The sequence below is a fragment of the Macaca fascicularis genome, chromosome 16, assembly GCF_037993035.2.
Source record: "Macaca fascicularis isolate 582-1 chromosome 16, T2T-MFA8v1.1".
In the NCBI taxonomy this organism is placed as follows: Eukaryota; Metazoa; Chordata; class Mammalia; order Primates; family Cercopithecidae; genus Macaca; species Macaca fascicularis.
Window position 1 is genome coordinate 12,784,001 of NC_088390.1, and position 21,725 is coordinate 12,805,725.

General features: G+C 44.6%; 1 protein-coding gene across 2 annotated transcripts in view; it reads left to right on the forward strand.

Annotated features, from left to right (window-relative positions):
* The window catches only part of MYOCD (myocardin), a 98,349-nt gene that overhangs the window by 47,352 nt on the left and 29,272 nt on the right, over positions 1–21,725 (forward strand). For both annotated transcript variants that reach the window (XM_045375327.3, XM_045375326.3), the window contains 4 exons: positions 2,359–2,414; positions 4,472–4,547; positions 8,113–8,274; positions 21,090–21,265. In XM_045375327.3, the coding sequence (XP_045231262.2) occupies positions 4,532–4,547; positions 8,113–8,274; positions 21,090–21,265 (354 nt within the window). In that variant the 5' untranslated portion in view covers positions 2,359–2,414; positions 4,472–4,531. The remainder of the gene's footprint in view (positions 1–2,358; positions 2,415–4,471; positions 4,548–8,112; positions 8,275–21,089; positions 21,266–21,725) is intronic.

Below are 21,725 nucleotides of genomic sequence, written 5' to 3' on the forward strand. Positions count from 1 at the left end.
TCTTCCACCCTGTGGTAGAAGATTCCAGAAGACCTTTGTGCTCCTGGCATCAGGGAACTGGACCATGTGAATCATCTCCCAGGGGAGTTATTAACACCAAGAAGTGATGAATTGTAGCTCTATGAAGCTGAGATACAGGAAATACAGTGTTTCTTAGAACAATTAATACGCTTTGCTAATAAGCATTGAACAGCCTCAGAGACATGAGAACCCGTTAAATTCCTCCTAAACCCCAAGCCCAATTAAAACCAATTGTGTTTGGAATGTCAGAGATATCCCAAGATCTATTCATGCTATTCCCTTCGGGGAGTTTCTAGATGAAAAGGGTATGCTATTCTTTTTAACCACTTAATAAGACTACACGAAGATCGATTCCTTTTCGGGGTTATGTAAGTAATTAAACTACACCAATATGCAATACCTAACTAAATGATTACCAGGAGACAGGACAGAGGAAGGAGCTATTGATAGAGATTGTATAGATCCGCAATGGCCCACTGGACTTCAAGCAGACTTTGTATCATAATCTGGTTGCTTAAGGGGAAAGGGAGTTGCTTTGCAGAACTCCCTCGACATAAATTCCACCTGCGATCAAACGCAGGCAAAGGCAAGCCTTGTTAAGGATAATGACCAGACCCAACTCAAAGAAAATGCATGAGCAACACAGGACAACTGCATATAAATTTCTCAGAATCACTGAGTTGGGAGAAATGGGAGAAAAGGGTCATCTAAAAAGGGAGGTTTTGCAGAGAAGCTCATTTTAAGAGTACAAAGCAGAAAGCAGAGACAACTGTAAAACAGTTTCCAGATCAATGGTATTCAAGAAGTGTGTTCATTTTTTTTTTTCTATAAGAAGGGAAGTCTCTTAATCTTTGGTCAAAGTGAGAAGGATGCCTGTCAACTATTTTTGGCACAAGGAAGCCAGATGGGGTAGTTCTGCAACATTGTTAATGTTGGGGGTGAACAGGGAGCTTTATAGAGAGTGTGACTTATTAAATCCCCAAGCAGCATCCTTAAAGAGGATACTAGGGCCAACTACCATTATGGTAGCCACCGTGACTACAACTATGTCTGCTTGATCTCCAGCAAACCCTGCTGAGAACTATGTCCAGATTCAGCATGGTCTTAAGGGTTGAATGAGGCATGTGTGCACACACACGCACATGCACACGCACATACACACACTCACACACACACACACCCTGATCTGGTCAGAAACCTAATTTTTGTGCTGGCCAAGATTTGGAAGAATATTGCATTGCCTGCAGCTTATGGTAAACCACTGTTCGAGTCATATTGGAACTCTGGATCGAGTGATTCCTCAAGTTGTCCAGACATACAATTCAGGGGGAGAAAAATCAATGCAAGTCTGTAACTGCTAATCCACCTTATCACTTATCATGAAAAGTGATTATTTGTGGCTCCTGATTGAGATTGTTCTAGATTAGGAAAATCAAGGCAAAATGTAGATTTTGCAAAATGATGTTCTACTTCTTTGCTCAAAGGAGTTTATTAAACCCCCATAAGAGGTGCTATGAAGTTGTGATGAGGAGGAGGTCATGGGAAGAGAGTGAAGGCTGGCATTCTGTCCAGGTTGTTCACAGCTGCCGTGTGTTCTGTACGACTGACCAGTGCCTGTGTCTACTGGTTGTTAATATTTTACATACCACACCTTGAAAGAGGTTAGAGTTGTCACAGGACCTATGTTCCCAGCCCTAATTGATCCTGAGCTAGTCAATCAATTTCTGTGGACCTCAGTTTCCCCATTCTGTTCACTGTTGGAGTTAACTTCCCTGTCTCCAAGGTTCCTTCCAGCCCTCAAAGTTTGATTCTCTGCTTCTCACTCAACACCCTCAGTTGCATGTTCCTGACCTACCAGCCACACACTTTATCCAGAGTACAGTCCCTTCCTCCAAAGCACCACCCCACCCCACAGACACAGACCACAGTCATCCCCTAAGCCTTTTGCACTCTAGGACAGAGCAAAGTCAAAGAGGGTGTTAGTTACCAAGTCTACACCTCTCCCTCAAACCAGAGCATTCTTTCTGTTTTCAGCTATCCACCACCCCTTCTGTTTCCTCCAGAATTTGGAATGCCCTGCCTCCATCACTTCTCTTCTTGTTGCACATCCTGCCTCTGCTACTCCCCCTGTTTGAGGCTTCGATTCCACTTCCTCTGTCTCCTATGGCTTCAGGGCCGCTGGTGTCCTCCAGGCCTGTCCTCTCTCATTGCTTGTGGCCTAATAAAGGCAATCACCTCCCTACTGTGCATAACTCAGCAAGCACACCGGCAAATTCTGCGATACTGACCGATGCCCATAACCCAGTCTCCACTCATGGTTTTGTGTGTCTGTTTCAGCACTGAAACGTCCAGCTGAATTCCATGAGCAAAGAAAACATTTGGAGAGCGACAAGGTAATTTTTGCACATGTCTTTACCCAAGCTTAGGCTACAGGTTATGAATCTCTGAATGCTAACCCTTGGCGGATGCGTGTAGAATTCCTACAACAAACTCAGTCAATTTGCCAGTCCCCTGCCCTCATATCATATGGAATCTGATTCCTATTAACCAGTAACTATAAAAATGGATCAACTATGTTAGCTTTGAAACTCCTATTTTTTAGCTTTTTTTAAAAAAGTCCCCCATTTTTCTAATGTTGGAAGAAATTACAGTAAGGATGCACTAGAGTCAAAAACACTTTAGAGGCCGGGAGTGGTGGCTCAAGCCTGTAATCCCAGCACTTTGGGAGGCCGAGACGGGTGGATCACGAGGTTAGGAGATCGAGACCATCCTGGCTAACACGGTGAAACCCCGTCTCTACTAAAAAAATACACAAAACTAGCCGGGAGAGGTGGCGGGCGCTTGTAGTCCCAGCTACTCGGGAGGCTGAGGCAGGAGAACGGCGTAAACCCGGGAGGCGGAGCTTGCAGTGAGCTGAGATCCGGCCACTGCACTCCAGCCTGGGCGACAGAGCGAGACTCCGTCTCAAAAAAAAAAAAAAAACAAAAAAAACACCACTTTAGAGAGGGAAGTGGAGTCAGCTTTCAAGCAGCCTTACCTTTTATTCCTGTCATTTTTTAACAACTAGATTTTTAAAAATCCGATTCAATGCTAAGGCATGGTTTATGCATACAGAACTTATCTGTGGCTACTGAAAGGCAAAAGGTTATTTGCTTTTTTTCCCTTCTTTTTTTGTAGCATTCGAGGGTGAGATTCGGCATATATTCTGTACCTTCATAACAAATCTCTGCAACCTGAATTTGTCAATAACATGTTAATGAATACTATTTAGCAAGTATCAACACTTTGAGTGAGAAGGAAAGGCAAAGAGAGTATCTGCCTGCCGATGTTTCCTTGCCTGAGAGCGCTAGCTTTGCAACTTGTCTGTGGGTAGAGAGGAAGAGGAGGGATCTGCTACTCTTCAAAGTAGCTCACAGGTGGCTGTGATTCCTATTACCTGGAGAATAACAAAGAACAGCCGATTCTTATCAGAACGGGAGTGATTCCCAGACCCCTCTCAGGGGGCCACTGGGAGATCCACTACAGTGAGATTAAAAATCCAGAACTAGACATCAGAAACCTGGGGTCCAGTGTTGGCCCTCCCACAGCCTGCAACAGCCCTACCGACAGTCCCATCAAGAAGATCACGAGACTGGGTAAATAAACTCTCTCTTCATGCCCATCCATCTCCTGGTGGGCCTGAATCTGTAGGCTTTACATGTTCACATGTCCTAAAAGAGAAGTCAGGCGAATAATGGGAAAGAGGCATACGATGTCCTGTTATTTTAGATTTAGGCAATGTTTTAGCTCTGATCTTGGTTAATTTTGTGACTGTTTTCAGAGGAAATGGAGGCTGGGTGCTGTGGCTCACGGCTGTCCCAGCACTTTGGGAGGCTGAGGCGGGCAGATTGCTTGAGTCCAGGAGTTCAAGACCAGCCTAGGAAACATGGTGAAATCCTGTCTCTACCAAAAATTAAAAATTAAAAAAAAAATTAGCTGGGCTTGGTGATGCATGCCTGTAGTCCCAGCTACTCATGGGACTAAGGCAGGAGGATCACTTGTGCCCAGGAGGTCGAGGCTGCAGTGAGCTATGATCGTTCCAGCCTGGATGACAGAGACCCTGTCTCAAAGAAAAAAAAAAAAAAAAAAAAGGCAATGGAATAAGATTGGTTATAATACAAGCAGCCTAGTATCCTGTTATAGTAACATTTCATTAACATGTACCAACCTGCCTGCCCCTGAAAGAGCTTTAGGTTTGTAGCCCTGACGTGGACCCAAGCTCTTCACCTTCTTATTTTCCCATCTAAAAATTATGGGAGAGGTCTTTGTAAATGTTCCTTCATCAAAATGTGAGACACCAAGAATATTTTCATGTTTCATTTATTATTTTAAAAGGTTATTTTCTCCTGTGAGATAAATTGAGTTTTTTAAAAGGTAAAACTAGGTGATTCTCTTTGTTTGGGTTCTACAGGCTAAAAATTCCCTGAAGCGCAAAGCCAGAAACAGGTGCAACAGTGCCAACTTGGTTAATATGCACATACTCCAAGGTAAGCCTGCAAGAAATCAGACACCAAGAGATGCTATAGAATGGTGGGCCATTTTCCCAGAGTTACTTGTGTCTGTACAGTTGCTGAGCCCTCTTAAAAATCTCCATTGTCATTACAAAGTGGTAGTTTCAAGCAATCATCTAAACCTTTGAGGCCACGTAGATAACCAAGTTGGGAAGCCATAAAATGGTTAAGCGGGTTAGAGACTCCGGCTCTGATCTCAGCTGTTCCATCTCCTAACTCTAAGGCCTCGGCAAATCATATAACTTCTAGGAGTGCAAGGAACGCGTCCAGCATGTGCTGACAATTATTACTAATCTGGATCATCACTCGCTTTGGCAGGGGATCACGGTCCCCTCGCTGCCTTTGTATCCTCCAGGTAATTGATTGCACTTTGCTGACGCCCTTACCTTCTGGTGTGCGGGGAATACAATCGGAGGAAATTAGTACTGATCAAAGCAGGCCTAGTGCTGCTTTAGGGTGCCGCCTCTGTGCTGGGGCGTGTGAGACAAGGCAAACAAACAACTAATTGGTCCCCATATTCTGACATCCGGATGCAGGAGGAGAGGCTTCTACTCCTGCCTGGTAAGTTGCCTTAACTGAGACAGAATCCCCGAGACCATTGGTGCCCACCCTAAAAGAGGTCCAACCCCTAATTTGACGGTTACCTATGAGATATTTGTTCCTTGAACACACACTGTATTGGGTGTCTGCTAGGAGTTAGCTGTTCTGCCAGGCCAGTGGGTTCAATGATGAATAAGCCACAGGTTTGTGCCCTCAGATGGTCTCACAGTATAACAGAGGACATGAGAATCACAGTTACAATCCAGCACGGAAGGAAAGGAAATGCCTGGTGTGGTGGGTGTATGGAAGAGGATCAGAGAAAAGAGCCATCGGAATCAGAATGGACAGGGGAGGAGGGAGGAAATGGGCTGGAATGTGAGGACTGAGCCAGGTAGAAAAAGATGGAAGGGTGTCGCAGTCTGAGGGAACAGCCTGCACAAAGCCTGAATGCTATTTCTCTAGAACGTGGATTTCCTTCCAAGACTGAACACTAGCTTTAAAGCACACAAAAGGCTCTGAAATATCCTGGAAATTGTGAACCTTGGTTCTTTGATTGGCATCATTGGTTATTTTTTTCTGGCTTTCCAAGACTAACCCTTTTTCAACCTTAAAGTAGGTGGGATATTTTAAGACGGAGAACTGTTTTCAGGGTAGGGAAGAGAAAGAGGCCAACGCTGAAGGGAAGGCTGTGTGGGATGGAAGGCTTTCATCTGCATGAGGCAGCCAAAGGATGCCAGGTGTCTGGAAAACAGGGAGAAAAGGCCCTCAAAGGGAGGTGACAGAATTCTTACCTCCTTTGCAGTGGTGTCTACAAGCCTAGAGGCAGCGGCTGTGTCAGCACAAAAATCACAGCTGCACAAAAATCCAAGCGATGTCATTTTAAATGACATACAGACTTTTCAGGCCGGGTGCGGTGGCTCACGCCTGTAATCCCAGCACTTTGGGAGGCCAGGGCGGGTGGATCGTGAGGTCAGGAGATCGAGACCATCCTGGCTAACACGGTGAAACCCCATCTCTACTAAAAATACAAACAATTAGCTGGGCGCGGTGGCGGGCACCTGTAGTCCCGGTTACTCAGGAGGCTGAGGCAGGAGAATGGCATGAACCTGGGAGGCGAAGCTGGCAGTGAGCTGAGATCCGGCCACTGTACTGCAGCCTGGGCAACAGAGTGAGACTGTCTCAAACAAACAAACAAAAAAGTAGGTGACACTAAGTGGGGATTTTCCTGAAACCTTCATTTTTTTGCACACTTTTTTTAGCATTTTTCACATTTATGACAATGAGTACACAGTAATGTTATAATCAAAAAACATACGAAATGTTATTTCTTCCATCAATACGGTCTTGAATTAAAATATCAGGGTGTGAACTGCACCAACCCCCAGTTCAATTGCACGTCTCTGGTGCCTCCCATGGGGTCCTCTTTTGTCAACAGAAATTGGGAATTAGCTTCTTGGAACATAAAAGATCTGCTAGATACAAAATGACTCCTGCTGCCCAGGAGTTTGTTGTCCAATTTCAGAAGCAACAAGGTGAAGGGTTTGTGCTTGTAACTGCTAGCGGGAGTCAAAGCGAAAGGGATCTGTAAGAACAGGAAGAGTTAGGAAAGCCTTATGCTGGGTCCCAAAAGTACGATGTTGGAGGTGGGGAGTGGGGAAGAAGTTAAAGGTGGGGAAAGGAAATGAGCCAGGGTGCAAAGGTGAATTCAAGACATAGAAGACAGAAGGAGAAGGACCAGGCCCTCTGGAATGGTAGGATTTGGGCTGGAGAGCCACAGGTCATGACAGGAGGTAGATGAAATTTGTAGCAGTCTTTAAAAACTGGATTGAGAGACGTGGATGGTAGGAAGCATCTTGTACGGAGGCAGCAGAAGAACGGAGGGCTTTCTGAACATCAGTCCTGAGTTGGTACACAGGATGAGTCAGAAAGATGGCTGAGACAGAGAGCCAGCAAGCTGCCCTTGCAAGGAACTGTAAGGGGTCCTTTGGAGAGGACATGGGCTTTGGTACGACCATTCTTTGGTTTAGAGTATCCACATTCCCTCCATTGAATGTGAAATGCTTTGAAGGGGCAACTTCCACAGCCAAGCCTGTGGCAACCGATGAGACATCCCTAGACCTCTTCTGTATGGAGAGTTCTAGATCAGTGCCAGACACAGGGTCTGGGGTTAGCAGGTGGTTACTAATAAAATAATGGGGCTAAGGGACTTGTCTGTAAATATCTCACTTTCTAGATTCACGAAGTTGAGAGTGAAGTTGCAAACTCTTATAGAATCTTAACTTACAGTTCTCCATGAGAACAAAGCTGGATTCTCCTCTGAGTTCTTCCACAGAAATAAGTCAGGGCCCAACCTAAAAAGGAAGTTTGGTGTCAGCTGTATCGAAGTGGATTTAAGGCTCTGGACGTGACCTTTCACACCCTCCAAATGATGAGAAACTGCCTGTGGATGAATTCAACTTTTAAAAATCCCTCTGTTTAATTAGATAACTGTTTCAATGGAATTTTTTTTCTTTCGCAACTGACCTGGACATTTGACTCAGTCGGTCACAGCCTTGACTAGTCCAAAATCCTTTAAAAGTCATACTAGTACTACTAATAATAACAACAGATAACATTTACCGCAGGCCTAGCCTATGCCGGTCACTATGCAGACGAAATGTGTATCCAAGTGCCATAGCTTAGGGTCAGGCAAGCAATACAGAGCCTGCAGACTGCTCGCTTACAAAAATCTCCTAATTGCACATTTTTTTTCACAAATCCTCGCAAAGCAAGCGTCTCTAACTTTTCCATGTGCCTCTCGATTTGCCTTTATTTGGAAGTGTCTAGGCTTTGGTGATAATCCCTGTAAAGTGATGATTGCATCAAAAAATTATTAGGATGGTAGAGCACAATGTGACACAATCTTTTGTGACCACAAGCCAAGAAACAAAAGAGACGGAGAGAGAGAGAAAGAGAGAGACATCAAATTCTAGAACTGATCCTTTTCATTTCAACCTTTTAGCTTCCACTGCAGAGAGGTCCATTCCAACTGCTCAGATGAAGCTGAAAAGAGCCCGACTCGCCGATGATCTCAATGAAAAAATTGCTCTACGACCAGGGCCACTGGAGCTGGTGGAAAAAAACATTCTTCCTGTGGATTCTGCTGTGAAAGAGGCCATAAAAGGTAGTTAGAACACATGGCATGTCTGTCCTTGGTGCTCTTGAGATCTGAGGGCAGCCTGGAGCTCTGACATACTAGGACCTTTGGGGATGAGGGCCTCTCACCTGACAAGAGCCATACCATGGGTTGTTAGTCCAGTTAATTCTCCATAACCAGGGATCCTGGGCATTGGTTGCAACTCCCATTCTTGTACTCCCCAAGGCAAAGTCAACACAGGATAATTTTGCTCTAGTCAGGCAAGTTGAGAACCTGACCAGGTATAATCCTCAATACATCTCCCCTATAAGACGTCCTTTACTTAGGAGTCACAATCACGGTCCTCTTTAGCCTTCCTTGTTTAAAGAGAGGTAGACTATATCAGCAGAAAGAGCACTGGCCCCAGACTAGAAAACCCAGACCTCAGGCCCAGTTGCCCCAGTCACTTCACCTCGAGATGGAGGTGACAGTACCCACCCTACCCAGCTCACAGGCTCCTGGGACTGAAGTTCATGGTAAACAATGCATGTAAAAACTCTGACAGCTCTCACTTGCTCCACGAAGTCAAAGGACAAATACTCAAAAAGGAGACACAAATATTGATTCTGTTATAAACTGTATAAAATCATTTTGTAGACTTTTTGAACAACTGATACTAGGTGAACCCAAACATCCTGCCAGTACTGAATTCACTCATAGAGGCTTTGGGCTGGAAACCAGGAAAACTATGGTAACAGGGAGAAAGGGAGCTTAATTCTCCTACAGACACACTTAACTTTCTCCAGCTATGCCCGCAATCCGCTCTGAAAACTATTGGTAGATGTTAATAAGCAGAGTACATTTAAATGTTTTGACACATTGTCAAAAAGTATGTATAAGCGCATTTTATCCAAAACTAAGTTTATTATAAAACTTGTCGTCCAGTTTATTCACATTCTAAAATCTTGCTCTCACCCAGCAATTCAGAGGCCACATGAATTTTGCCTTTGGAACTGGTAAATATGAAAATATCAACTCCAGGAGAGGCAATGTACTCGTCTGTCAGTACCCACTTACATATCCCACTGTGATTTTCTCTCTCCTCTACTCTCTCCCTCCCCACTAAATATCTGGGGCCTTTAGACTTGGCCTTGAGTATTCAGAAGCGCACTGTCACCATCTTTACTCTGATAAGCTCTCGGGCAGGTAAAACTCTCCATCGGGCATCTCTTATTGTTTCTTAAAGCATTCTGCTCTGTGCTTGTACATGTATTTATTTATTTTTCTTTTGTTGGGTGCACGTACATTTGTGACTTATTTTTACACGATAGGCAAAAGGTTTCCTTTTAATTTGCATTCTTAGGTTTCTAGTAGATTATATTTTTCCTTGTGATTATGTATCATTGGCAATACTTGGCTTTTTATCTTCTTCCGTGCTGAGCATGTTCTCGCTTTACTGCTTTGTGTATGCTATTTATATAGGGAAAAAATGCTAATCCTCCATCTGTCACAGGTATTTCGCATCCTTTTACCAGTTTGTCCTTCACTTTTAATTTTTTTATATCGTTAATTTTACCTATAGCAGTTCCTAATTAATGTATAGTCAAATCCCCTCATCTTTTTCATTATATTTTCTGAATTTGTGTTTATTGAAAGTATTTCCTAAGTCAAAAATATAGAGTTTATGCACTTAGATTGCCTTGTAATATCTATATACTTTTATTTTTACATTTAAATCCTTAGTGTGTCTGAAATTATTTAAGTAGTTGGTTTACGAGAGAGGTCTAATTTTTTTTGTTTATCACAATTTTGTGATCTGTTTTACATTTTGTGTTAATATCTGTCTTCACAAGTTTCTTTACAATTGTCTGATTTTTCTAATGTTTCATGGCTACTCTTGCAAGTATATTTTAAGTGAAAATTAGAATCAATTTTTTGTGTCATCTTCAATTCTATTGTAATTTTGTTTAGGATTGCACTGAATTTATGTGTTAGTTTATAGTGAATTCATATGTTTAAAATACATAATTTTATAAATTCTTCCACAGTATCTATCTCCACTTATTCATGTCTTTTTTTATTTCCCTTTGCAAAGTTTGTTGTTTTTAAGTAAAGTCATGTTGATTATTGCTCATATATGGGAAACCTATTAATTTCACACATTTATTTTATAACTGGGCAGTGTCAAAGATCTTAATAGTTCCAATAGTTTCTCAGTTTATCTTAAGTTGTCCAGGTCTAAGGGAATGGAAATTTGTTTTCTACTTCATTTTTATTTTCTGCCTTGGTACACTGGCTGGTACTTTTTCACAACAACATGATTAGCATATTATAGAATTAATATAGTTTCTAAAAGTCTATGTAGTACATTAATGAAATAAATTACATATAATGTTTATGTATTTTATTTATGAATATATTATTTATACATTATATACATTTTATACAAATTATATATTATAAAGTATAATATACTATATTATACAAACCAAATAATATATATCTTATATAAAATATCTATATCATATAGATGTTTATCTTATATATAAAACTATATGTATGAATTACATAAAGCACATGTTTATATTATACAATCAATAATGTGGTAATATATAATTTAATAGTTATTGTTAAATTATATATTACATAGCAGAATACTATTATTATTGGTACCTTGCCAGTGTCTCAAAAGTAATATTATATTTATTATATTATATTAGTGCTGCCTTATGTTTTATATTATGTTATAATGTGTTATATTGATGATTACATACATTTTTGTTTTGTTTCTCTCTTAAATGTGGATTTTTCTAGTCACTCACATCTGTATATGATGTAACCTTTGGTATAGGATAGATTTTCTAAGGAAGTATTTCTCTATTCCTGTCGCAATAAGAGTAGTTTGCAAGACAGATGTTGAGTTTTTTTAAATGCTTTCAAAGCATTTCAAAAGATGATGACGTGGCTTTTCTTCTTTGACCAAGTAATGTAGTATTGCTACCTTTCCTAATCTTCCTTGAATTTCTAGGGGAAAACAATCTCTCATAAATTTGGTTTTAGAAATTGCTAGTATCTTATTTGGGATTTTGCATCTATTTCGTTATTAGTTGGGATAATGCTGGCTGGGGAGCAAACCACAAAACTTCAACAGTTTAACAAGAAAGATGTATTTCTTGCTTGGAAAGAGTTCAAAGAGGCTTTTCATGGAGGAAAAGTCTTCCTTTAGTCTTGTTGCGCCACCATTCCCTACAGCGAGGGTGGCACTTTTTCTCAAGGGGGCAGATAATAAATACTTGAGACTGTCCCTGTCACTACTCAACTCTGATGTTGTAGCAGGAAGGTTGCCATGGGCAGTAAGTAAACAAATAGGCATGACTATGTTCCAATAAAACTTTATTTACAAAAACAGGCAGCAGGCACACAGGCCTTAGTTTGCTAGTCTCTGCCCTGGAGCTTTGTCATTCTCTGAATGTATCCAGGAAAGGGGGAAGAAAAGATGAGAAGGTTCATCCACTTGTTAAAAAAATCTCAACCTGGAAATGACCACATCACCTGCACTCACATTCCATTGCGAGAACAGTACATATGGCTGAAAAAGGTATTCTCTGGCTGAACAGCCATTTCCGGCAGTGCCTTTATATTACGGAAGAGGGATCCTAGCTTTTGATAAGTAGCTAATCCTGTCTGCCACAATATTCATAAATGATGCTGGTCTATGTTGTTGTTTTATATTTTTCAGATTTAAATTCAAACCTACACATACTTCACAAGATAGTTTATAATTACCTTTTCATATTTTTTCATGTTCTGGAAGCATTTAAATATGACCACAATGAGTGGTTGCTTTAAAACACTGCTTACTAAAATCATAGGAAACCAAGGAAATTAAGAAACCAGTAGCTTTTTCAAGAGTAGTTCTTTGAGTTTTTTTCAATGTTGTCCATAATTATTTGTGCACTCAAATTTTCTCCTTAATTTGTACAACTTACCTATTACTAAAAAGTCTCACTCCCCTCCTGAATTTTAGTTATTGGCCTCAAGAAGTAGACAGTATTGGCTCCCAATTGTTCTAAGTTTCTCTGAAGAACCATGAGCACCCAGTGGAGGAAGGTAATTGCGGGAAATGAGGATGTATAAAAAGAGAAGAGGGCTAAAATGAGGCTCCCATGCAGTAGTATTTAAGATAGAAGCAGGGAATCTGTGACTAATAAACAGAAGGAATGGCTAGAGAAAGAGGCAGAGGATACAGTGTGACTTAATCCAAGAAAAATCCAAAAGTGGACAGCCGTAATGGGCAATTGAACACCTGTTGCTCATCTACGCATCAGCCTCTTTAGCAGTCACCCTTTGAATGTGCCTAAGAGTTTTTATGGGCAAGGTGAACAGGAATATCATAAAGACAGAGGGACTTGCTTAGAGACAGCTAGAGAGAGCGGACTTAGAGACAGCTGTAGCAACAGCTATAGTCCTTCCAATGGCAAAGGTGACCCAGCTCTCTCTTCTGTGTGTCACGTCTTGTGATCGTATCTTCTCCCTTGGTTGTGGTTGCACTGTGTATCATTCTTCCAGCCTCTGTGTATTTTCCCTCCCCTGTCCACGTGCCTTTCCAGATGTGTTTACATTTTCCGGCTCTCTCTGCAGCTGTGTTTCTGAGTTTCTGCCAAGCTCTGAGAGGATCATTCCATCATTGTCTCCCTCCCTCCAAACTTCATTAAGGACCAACAAGTCTCCAACCCTGCAATAGAAACTCTAGAATCTAGAACCTCTCCCAACAACACAGGGAAGGACATTATTGACAGAGGACTGTCCCTACCCTGGGATTTTCCCTCTTACTCCCAGACATCATCTCTCTTGCAGTCAGCAGGATGAAAGCACCATGTCTGTTCCCCTCTCCTCTTGAGTACCAGTTTCTGATCCCACTCCCAGCCTGCAGGCTGACTTTCTGAATTCATAGAGTCTTACAGTTTCCAGGTGGAGGGAAAAAAACAGGCTCATCACCCTAAAATGACATTCTGTGGGGGAATAGGGGACTTGGTCCTCCTTGGGGCCGTATCTTGGAGCGTGCACCTCATGGCCTATTTCTACCTTGTAGAAAGCTGCTGATCAGGCCAGAACACTGAATACAAAAAGCACTATGTTGCATGGAAGCAATGATTCATGAGAACAGATATTATATCCTGGAGTTTAGCATGGCCTTGCTCAGTTTATGAGTGGTCATTATTACTGAAATATCCCTCTGTGTTGAGACCCCTGCAGGCTTACTTCTAGCTTGTTAATTCTCTCGCTGGTCATTAGAGCATTTTCTTCACTTAACGTGAATATCCCTTAGCTCCCGCGAAAGTCATATAATGTCCAGACGTCTGACTCCTAGCTTGAGTAAAACAGAACCCAGGCTGACCTTCCCAGCCTTCCCAACAGTAGAAGGGCCCAGGTTTTCAGCTCCAAAAGACAACCATCTCCTCCTAAAGTGTTCTCACCTTTTCATGGGACTGGGCCAGTCTTCACCTGAGTCAGGTTTTTTTGTTGTTGTTGTTGTTGTTTTCGAGACAGAGTTTCGCTCTTGTTGCCCAGGCTGGAGTGCAATGGCGTGATCTCAGCTCACCGCAACCTCCGCCTCCCGGGGTCCGGTGATTCTCCTGCCTCAGCCTCCCACGTAGCTGGGATTACAGGCATCCACCACCACGCCCAGCTAATTTTGTAATTTTAGTAGAGACGGGGTTTCTCCACGTGGGTCAGGCTTGTCTCGAACTCCCCACCTCAGCCTCCCAGTGCTGGGATTACAGGTGTGAGCCACCATGCCCATCCAGGCTTTTTTTTAAAAAAAGAACCCGTGATTTAGAATATATAGACCCATTGTCAAAGCTAAATTTGTTCTTTTTATCACCGTGACCCTTACATGTAGAAAGCAATAATTCTGATCCTCCAGGACTGGTCCAGAAGCTTACCCATTTCTATCACTTACATTTATAAAAGATCCAACACTAGTCACTGCTCACCAGTGTGCCCCGCGCTTAGCCTTCATAACAAAACCTTCCTATTCACTAAGAATCTAGGCATTCTTCAGAGAAGCCGGAAGTCTGCACCCTCTCTGATCATTCGTTTTGAAGGCAGCTAGATAATAACCGTGGCCCTGAGTGAGATGGTAGGGCTGTTTGCTTTGGCATAAAAAAGGAAATTTTGCTTTGGCATAACTTTCTCATGAACAAAATCTATCACTCCATCATGAGAAATAATTTCCAAAGAGCAAACGACCCTTGGGGTAAAGAAACACACTAAGGCATACATGACAAACACTTTGCTGAGGATGGTCCTGGGAAAGAGGAGGGCAAGAGAATCGGGGAGCTGGGAGCGCTGGGGCGTGTGGGAGTGGCGGGAAGGGAGTATGGGAGAGGAAAGGGTGAGCGCAGAGAGGGAAAAGCAGTGCCTGGAGTCTGCCTCTGCCGCCCAGTGAAGTAACGGCTTTGCCTCCCTGGAAGTCATCTCAGGCATCATTGAGAGGTGGGCAAGGCATGCCCAAGGGGGAGCTGAGGTTGAGGAGACGCCTCTAGAAATCTGAGGGCAGCTTGAGGCTCTGGGAGGGGCTGAGGAGGATCCTATAAAAGAGAAAAGGGAGACAGGATAAAGCACTTTTTTTTTGAGATGGAGTTTCGCTGTTGTCACCCAGGCTGGAGTGCAATGGCGCGATCTCGGCTCACTGCAACCTCCACCTCCCGGGTTCAAACGATTCTCCTGCCTCAGCCTCCCAAGTAGCTGGGATTACAGGCACGCAGCACCATACCCAGCTAATTTTTGTATTTTTAGTAGAGATGGGGTTTCACCATGTTGGCCAGGATGGTCTTGAACTCCTGACCTCGTGATCCCCCCGCCTTGCCTGATGCTATTTTTTGTCCCTAGAGGATTCATCTCAAGAGAAATGCAGGACGAGTATTTACACAGGTTAACTGCTTTTCCTGACCTGTGTGGCCCTAGGATCAGGTGTATCAAAAGACACGAAGATCATCCTGGGCGGCATAGTGAGACTTCATCTTTACAAAAACTTTTAAAATTAGCCAGGCGTGATGGTGCATGCCTGTAGTCCTAGTTACTTGGGAGGCTGAGGCAGGAGGATCACTTGAACCCAGGAATTTGAGGCTGCAGTAAGCTATGATCAAACCACTGCACTCCAGCCTGGGTGACAGAGTGAGACCCTATCTCTCAAAAAAAGAAAAAAAAAAGGCCAGGTGTGGTGGCTCATGCCTGCAATCCCAGCACTTTGGGAGGCTGAGGGCCGGGGGTGGGGGTGATCACCTGGGGTCAGGAGTTCGAGACCAACCTGACCAACATGGAGAAACCCCGTCTCTACTAAAAATACAAAATTAGCTGGGCGTGGTGACAGGCATCTGTAATCCTAGCTACTCGAGAGGCTGAGGCAGGAGAATCGTTTAAGCCTGGGAGGTGGAGGGTGCGGTGAGCCAAGATCGCACCATTGCACTCCAGTTTGGGCGACAAAAGCGAAACTCCATCTCAAAAAAAAAAAAGTACATAAGGCTAATTTCTAAAGTGCCAGGGATCTGAGTAAAAAAAAATTATTCATTCAAACATCTACCTATTCTGCCATTTCCATAATAAAGGCATCTGCTCCCCTTCAAGAGCGGTGAGTTCTGACTTTGGTTAGATAGTCCAATCAGTCTGTAGACTATGACATGCTAAATCTATACAAATATCTTTAGGCAACAGCTAACACTGAAACAATAGCTACTTTTCTGTGTACGACTTTCTCCCTGGAGAAGCAAATTTTGCTTCAGTCTCTTCTGGGATGTTAGGAGGTAGTCTGTCCATGAGTTAAAAGAGCTCCGTTGCAGTGGAGTGAACCAGCTCACAGGTTGATAAGGAAGGAGGTGCATTTTCACATTTCACTTCATGATTTCCTGCCCGCGGTGTGGGTCCTCACAGAAAGGTAACTAGGACTCCAATTATCTTGCTTTAATCTTGGCATTTTAAATGTTTATGCAAAGAAAGTACAACTGACTCATTCATCTGATCACTTCCAAGAGGGAGAGGGAAGGCTCCGAGTCACCGGCCCAAGATCCCCAAGGGGCCGGTGCCCAGAGCCAGCCCTGCGAGCATAGCCAGAGGATGATGTCAGGGCTTCCCAAAGCAGGTCCTTGTCATCACACCCCTGACGCGTCTGCAGGGACAATAGCCAGCACACCGCTCTCCGTCAGCTCCCAGCCAGTCTCATGCTGGGGGAGATTGGAGCGGAGGCTCAGGGTCACACCACGGAGCCAGTAGACTTGGTCGTTCCAGAGGCAGTCAGATAAGGTGACCTTTGTCCCTCTCTGCATGGGCTTGGCCTGAACAGGAAGGAGAGGGAGTGGCATGCCAGCCTTTCCACCCACACTCCTCCTACTCTGAGGAGGGTCCGCCTTTGCTTTCCCAGCATGAACCTCTCGGGACCAACCGGTTTTTCTGGTTCTGGAGTTGTGCTGACCTTTGCCAAGCTGACCAGAGGATAAACTGCCTCCCGGGTGGTCTGTTTATTTCTTGATGATGTTACACTTGAGACAAACAGATGCTCCTACCAAAAAACAATAGCAACAATAACCGCAAGAAATTATTCATCACTTACACGTCAGGAACCGGGCCCCGTGCTTTCCATATGTTGTTACCCTGAGAGCTAGCTACTATGATGATGATTTCCATTTTATAGATGGGGAGACTGAGGCTCAGAGAGGTCAAATAACTTGCCAACAGTCACGCTATCCCTGAAATGGTAGAACCAAAAAGCAAACTCAAAAGCGCCTGACTCCAGAACCCAGGGCCTTGTGGACCACACTGAACACCGTAGGTGGCGTTCATGCCAAACGGAAGGCACTGCTATGTACTTACAGGAACCCCTCCACTGTTAAGGTTTTTCCCATTGACAGCGACTGAGTCAAGTCTATAGCTGTGCGTGGGCTCCCTGCCCTTGCCCTCGTCTTCTGCCCTGGCAGTGGCAAATCTAAACCAGCCACTAGTAACCCTGAAGGAGTGGTGATTGACAGGGGCCCCCATGGTGGGGTCTTGTGGCCTGGACAGCGACCAGTGGTCCTCGGTGCAGCTGTCAGAGGGTTCTAACCTGGCACATCGTGCTTTTTAGATACTGGAGAGGAGTCATATTTGGGGCCGTGGCACTCATCCTGGTTGCTTACGCAGGTGTAAAGCTGTCCTTGGGATGGAGTTCCACGCACTCATGGTTTCCTGATTTCATTGACTTAAGCATGGGAATGTCCCTCCTGTGCTACCCCTGCCCTACGTACCCCCAATTGTCTCCTACAAGCAATGTCTCTCCAGGGGCTGGCTCCTAAAATAGCCCTCTCCCCCGGCTGAAAGCACTTCTTTGTCATCCTCCCCAACCCAACCCTGCTAATGGCCACTCTGTCATTTCTCATCCACGCGCCCCATCCTTTCATTGTCAGACGCGCGCCTCTCCCGTTCTGCTGTCCTGTCCACCGCTGACAGTCACTTCAGGCTCCATTCAATCCCACCTCCTCCGGGAGGCTTCTTGGACAACTTCGCATCGCTCTCTCCTCCCTGTAACCACCACTAGCACTCACCAGGCAGTCTGGCCCGTGACAGATTCTCTGATTGTGTCCCATCGAGATACAAGGATCTCCTTTCTCATGGTTTTCTGTCTCTTCTCTTAGCCATATCTTATCTGATCACACCTCAGCTTGTCTCTACTCCTCTTAAAATGGGGAGGCTGGAGTTAAACGCAATGGCTTAGGAATGCTCTGTCCAGCCCTGGGGAAGGGGGGATAGATCACCTGCACCTTTATTCCAGATACTCAACTTCTAGACTTTTGCACATCATTCTAGTGCTTCGACCTGAGGTCACCAAACGCCAGGTGTCAGAGTGGAAAGGGCTGATTCACTGGCGGTAACTTCAGGGCTCCAACAGTCTTTCCACCCCTTTACCAAGGCAAGTCCAAATAAAATTCATCGGGACTCTCCCTTCCCAGAATCTCCTGCCTTCTTCGTTCCTGAAAAGCAAGATGTCACAGTCAGTCCCTCAGATCTCAAAAATTCAGCTATTGTGTGGAATTCCGGAGACACCCTTAGTATATGACCTATGTATACAGAGTAGGCCGGGCGCGGTGGCTCAACCTGTAATCCCAGCACTTTGGGAGGCTGCGGCAGGTGGATCACAAGGTCTGAGACTCCAAAGCCTAGCACTGCTGTCCTAGTTCAGTCCCGAAATAACTGGGTGGACCAGACCTTACAATGTGTTCATTTATTAAAAAGAAACGAGAAGGCTGGGTGCAGTGGCTCACACTTGTAATCCCAGCACTTTAGGAGGCCGAGGTGGGTGGGTCACTTGAGGTCAGAAGTTCAAGACCAGCCTGGCCAACATGGTGGAACCCTGTCTCCACTAACAATACACAAACGAGCTGGGTGTGGTGGCACATGCCTGTAGTCCCAGCTACTTAGGAGGCTGAGGCCAGAGAATCACTTGAACCTGGGAGGCGGAGGTTGCAGTGAGCCGAGATCACGCCACTGCACTCCAGCCTGGGTGACAGAGCAAGACTCTGTCTCAAAAAAAAAAAAAAAGAAAGAAAAAGAAATGAGAAAATGTGCCCCTTTCCTGAACTATTAGGAAGTCTAACAAAGTTGGCTGTTTTTGCTATTGCTGCCACTGCTAGGTGAACTCCTCATCCAGCTGCTATTGTTATTATTTGCTCTCTCTCCACTCAAAACAATGGAAGTTGGGTTTTGGGAGGATAAGAGGAGAAACCCCTCTCTCTTCCTTCTCTTAACATCTCTACCCACGTGTTAGAATATGTAGAAAATGTTGCAATTTGGTTAATTTCCTCTAATTTGTACACTCCTGGGATATGATACCCTGTGTGGAGACAGGAGGGGTCTTTGTCACGAGAAGTATCAGATCAGAGAAGGTTCACATGGATTTAGACTGAAGGAAGTGGGCGGGGGAGGTAAGATGACGAAGCTCTCAGAGGGTCCCGCTGGGCAGAGAAGACTGGCTGCCCTGAGAGTCTAACGAAGTCACACGCAGGGTCTCCGACAATGTGAATGGCACTGGCCCAGGGCACGTGCCATGCGGATCCTAAGAGAATACAGTGACTTCTGGAATGTGGAACACTTAACCCCCCAACCCCCACCCACCCACCTACCTACTGCCTGCCTACCTGACCCTCAGTAATACACATCATCCCCCAATTTTTTTTTTTTTTTTTTTTTTTGAGACAGGGTCTTGCTCTGTCACCCAGGCTGGAGTGCAGTGGCGTGATCTCGGCTCACTGCAAACTCTGCCTCCCGGGTTCAAGTGATTCTCCTGCCTCAGCCTCCCGAGTAGCTGGGATTACAGGCGCCTGTCACCGCGCCTGGTTAATTTTTTTATTTTTAGTAGAGACGGTGTTTCACCACATTGGGCAGGCTGATCTCAAATTCCTGACCTCAGGATCCACCTGCCTTGGCCTCCCAAGGTGCTGGGATTACAGGCGTGAGCCACTGTGTGCAGCCACATTAGGCATTTTTCTAAGGTATGAATTTCTATGATGAACATGTATGACTTTTATATTCATGGAAAAGCAATAATGACTTTTATAAATAACCCATGGAGCAGAAATGCTCAGCCCCAAACCCTTCCCAGTTAGTGGGCCGCCCCGGGCCTGTGATTGGAGTTTCCCCCTGCCCTGTCCTTGCACGGCCTCCTTCCTGATGTGACACTTGAATGCCTGTGAGAGGGCCTGTGACAGATGCCAGCAGTGGTGGCGATGACAAGCCCAAAGCCACATTTGTTCCATTACTTCCAGCTCCTCGTTGCCTTTCCAATCCCTGCAGTGAGAGCTCCTTTCTCTTATCTGCACAAGACAAGAGTCAAAAGTTCTTGTCGGTGTGATTGCAGAATATCGGGCTGGAAAACTTCCTGATAATACCTAAATTCCTTTAGCAGAGCAGTCCCTGGAATCGGGTCAGGAGAGCTATGTGGCTTCAGCACATTGTGTACTGTGCAGCTGGATAATAAACCAGATGAAATGTGGCAAATAAAAACGTAAGGGACATATAAGGATGTCATTCTAGTCCCATCTGGTGCGATAACCCCTCTCCCACACCAATTTTTCTGTTGCCTTTGCAAAACCATGCAGGCTGCTGAGGAAGAGTCCCTGCTTGCGTGAGCCACTGAGGAGTTCCAAAATAGACACAAAGATACGAGGAATACAAAGAAATTCCAAATAATGAAAAATAAGGATCAAGCTGAAGTTTCTGAGACACATTTATGGCTTTTGTAAACAGGCATGCACTCGTTGAATGGCTCTTCGGGACACAGTGGTGACATTAGCTAATTCTGACATTTAGGAATTTAAACTCAGTAGCTGTCCTCGCTTATCCTTATGAACAAAGTTTGCTAAACATTGTGTGTTGTGTGCCCCGCTTTATGTTTGAAGATGATGCAAACGGCAGGCTGTCATCTCGATTCCATTTCTCATGGTAAAACCCAAGGGACACGGGCGCATGCTCCCACCACATTTTCCTCTGGCCTCATTCTGCACCCAGCATTCCCTGTTCTTTCCTTCTCCTTCCCCAGTTTAGTTTCAAAAACATATGGGTTCCCATAGAAAACGGGAAGATGTGCAGAAACCTGAGAATAAAGTTTAACGAATGATGACAGACCTTTGATAGAGCACTCTTTCCTACACGCCAAACAAACCACTTTTTTATAAACACAATAATTTAAAGTACAGCTTCACTCTTACCTAAACTTAAAACAAACTGGAGAGAGAGGGGGGTGTATTTTTAATAGAAGTGACACATCGAAGCGTTTCTAAAATAGCTCTTTGACTCTCCTAAGCCACTCACTGAGTTCCTGGATTTCACCCCCTCAGGTAACCAGGTGAGTTTCTCCAAATCCACGGATGCTTTTGCTTTTGAAGAGGACAGCAGTAGTGATGGGCTTTCTCCGGATCAGACTCGAAGTGAAGACCCCCAAAACTCAGCGGGATCCCCGCCAGACGATAAAGCCTCAGAGACCCCTTCGACAGGTTCTCTGGGGACAAACCAGGTAAGAAAAAAAAAAAAAAAAAAAACCAGCATCTCAATGTATTATCGTTTCACAGTCTTAAAATCTGTTACGGCTGGTTTTGCTTAGAGAACCCGGAGATGTCCCTGGCTGCCACGGCATTTCGATGCCTCTTCTCGCTCTGTTCAGCACAGGCCTCTGTGTGGGGTGACAAAAGCTCCAGAAAACGCTGCAAGAGAACCTCCAGAACTACATCCTTTTTTTTTTTTTTTTTTTTTTTTTTTTGAGACGGAGTCTCGCTCTGTCACCCAGGCTGGAGTGCAGTGGCGCGATCTCGGCTCACTGCAAGCTCCGCCTCCCGGGTTCCCGCCATTCTCCTGCCTCAGCCTCCCGAGTAGCTGGGACTACAGGCGCCCACAACCGCGCCCGGCTAATTTTTTGTATTTTTAGTAGAGACGGGGTTTCACCGTGGTCTCGATCTCCTGACCTTGTGATCCGCCCG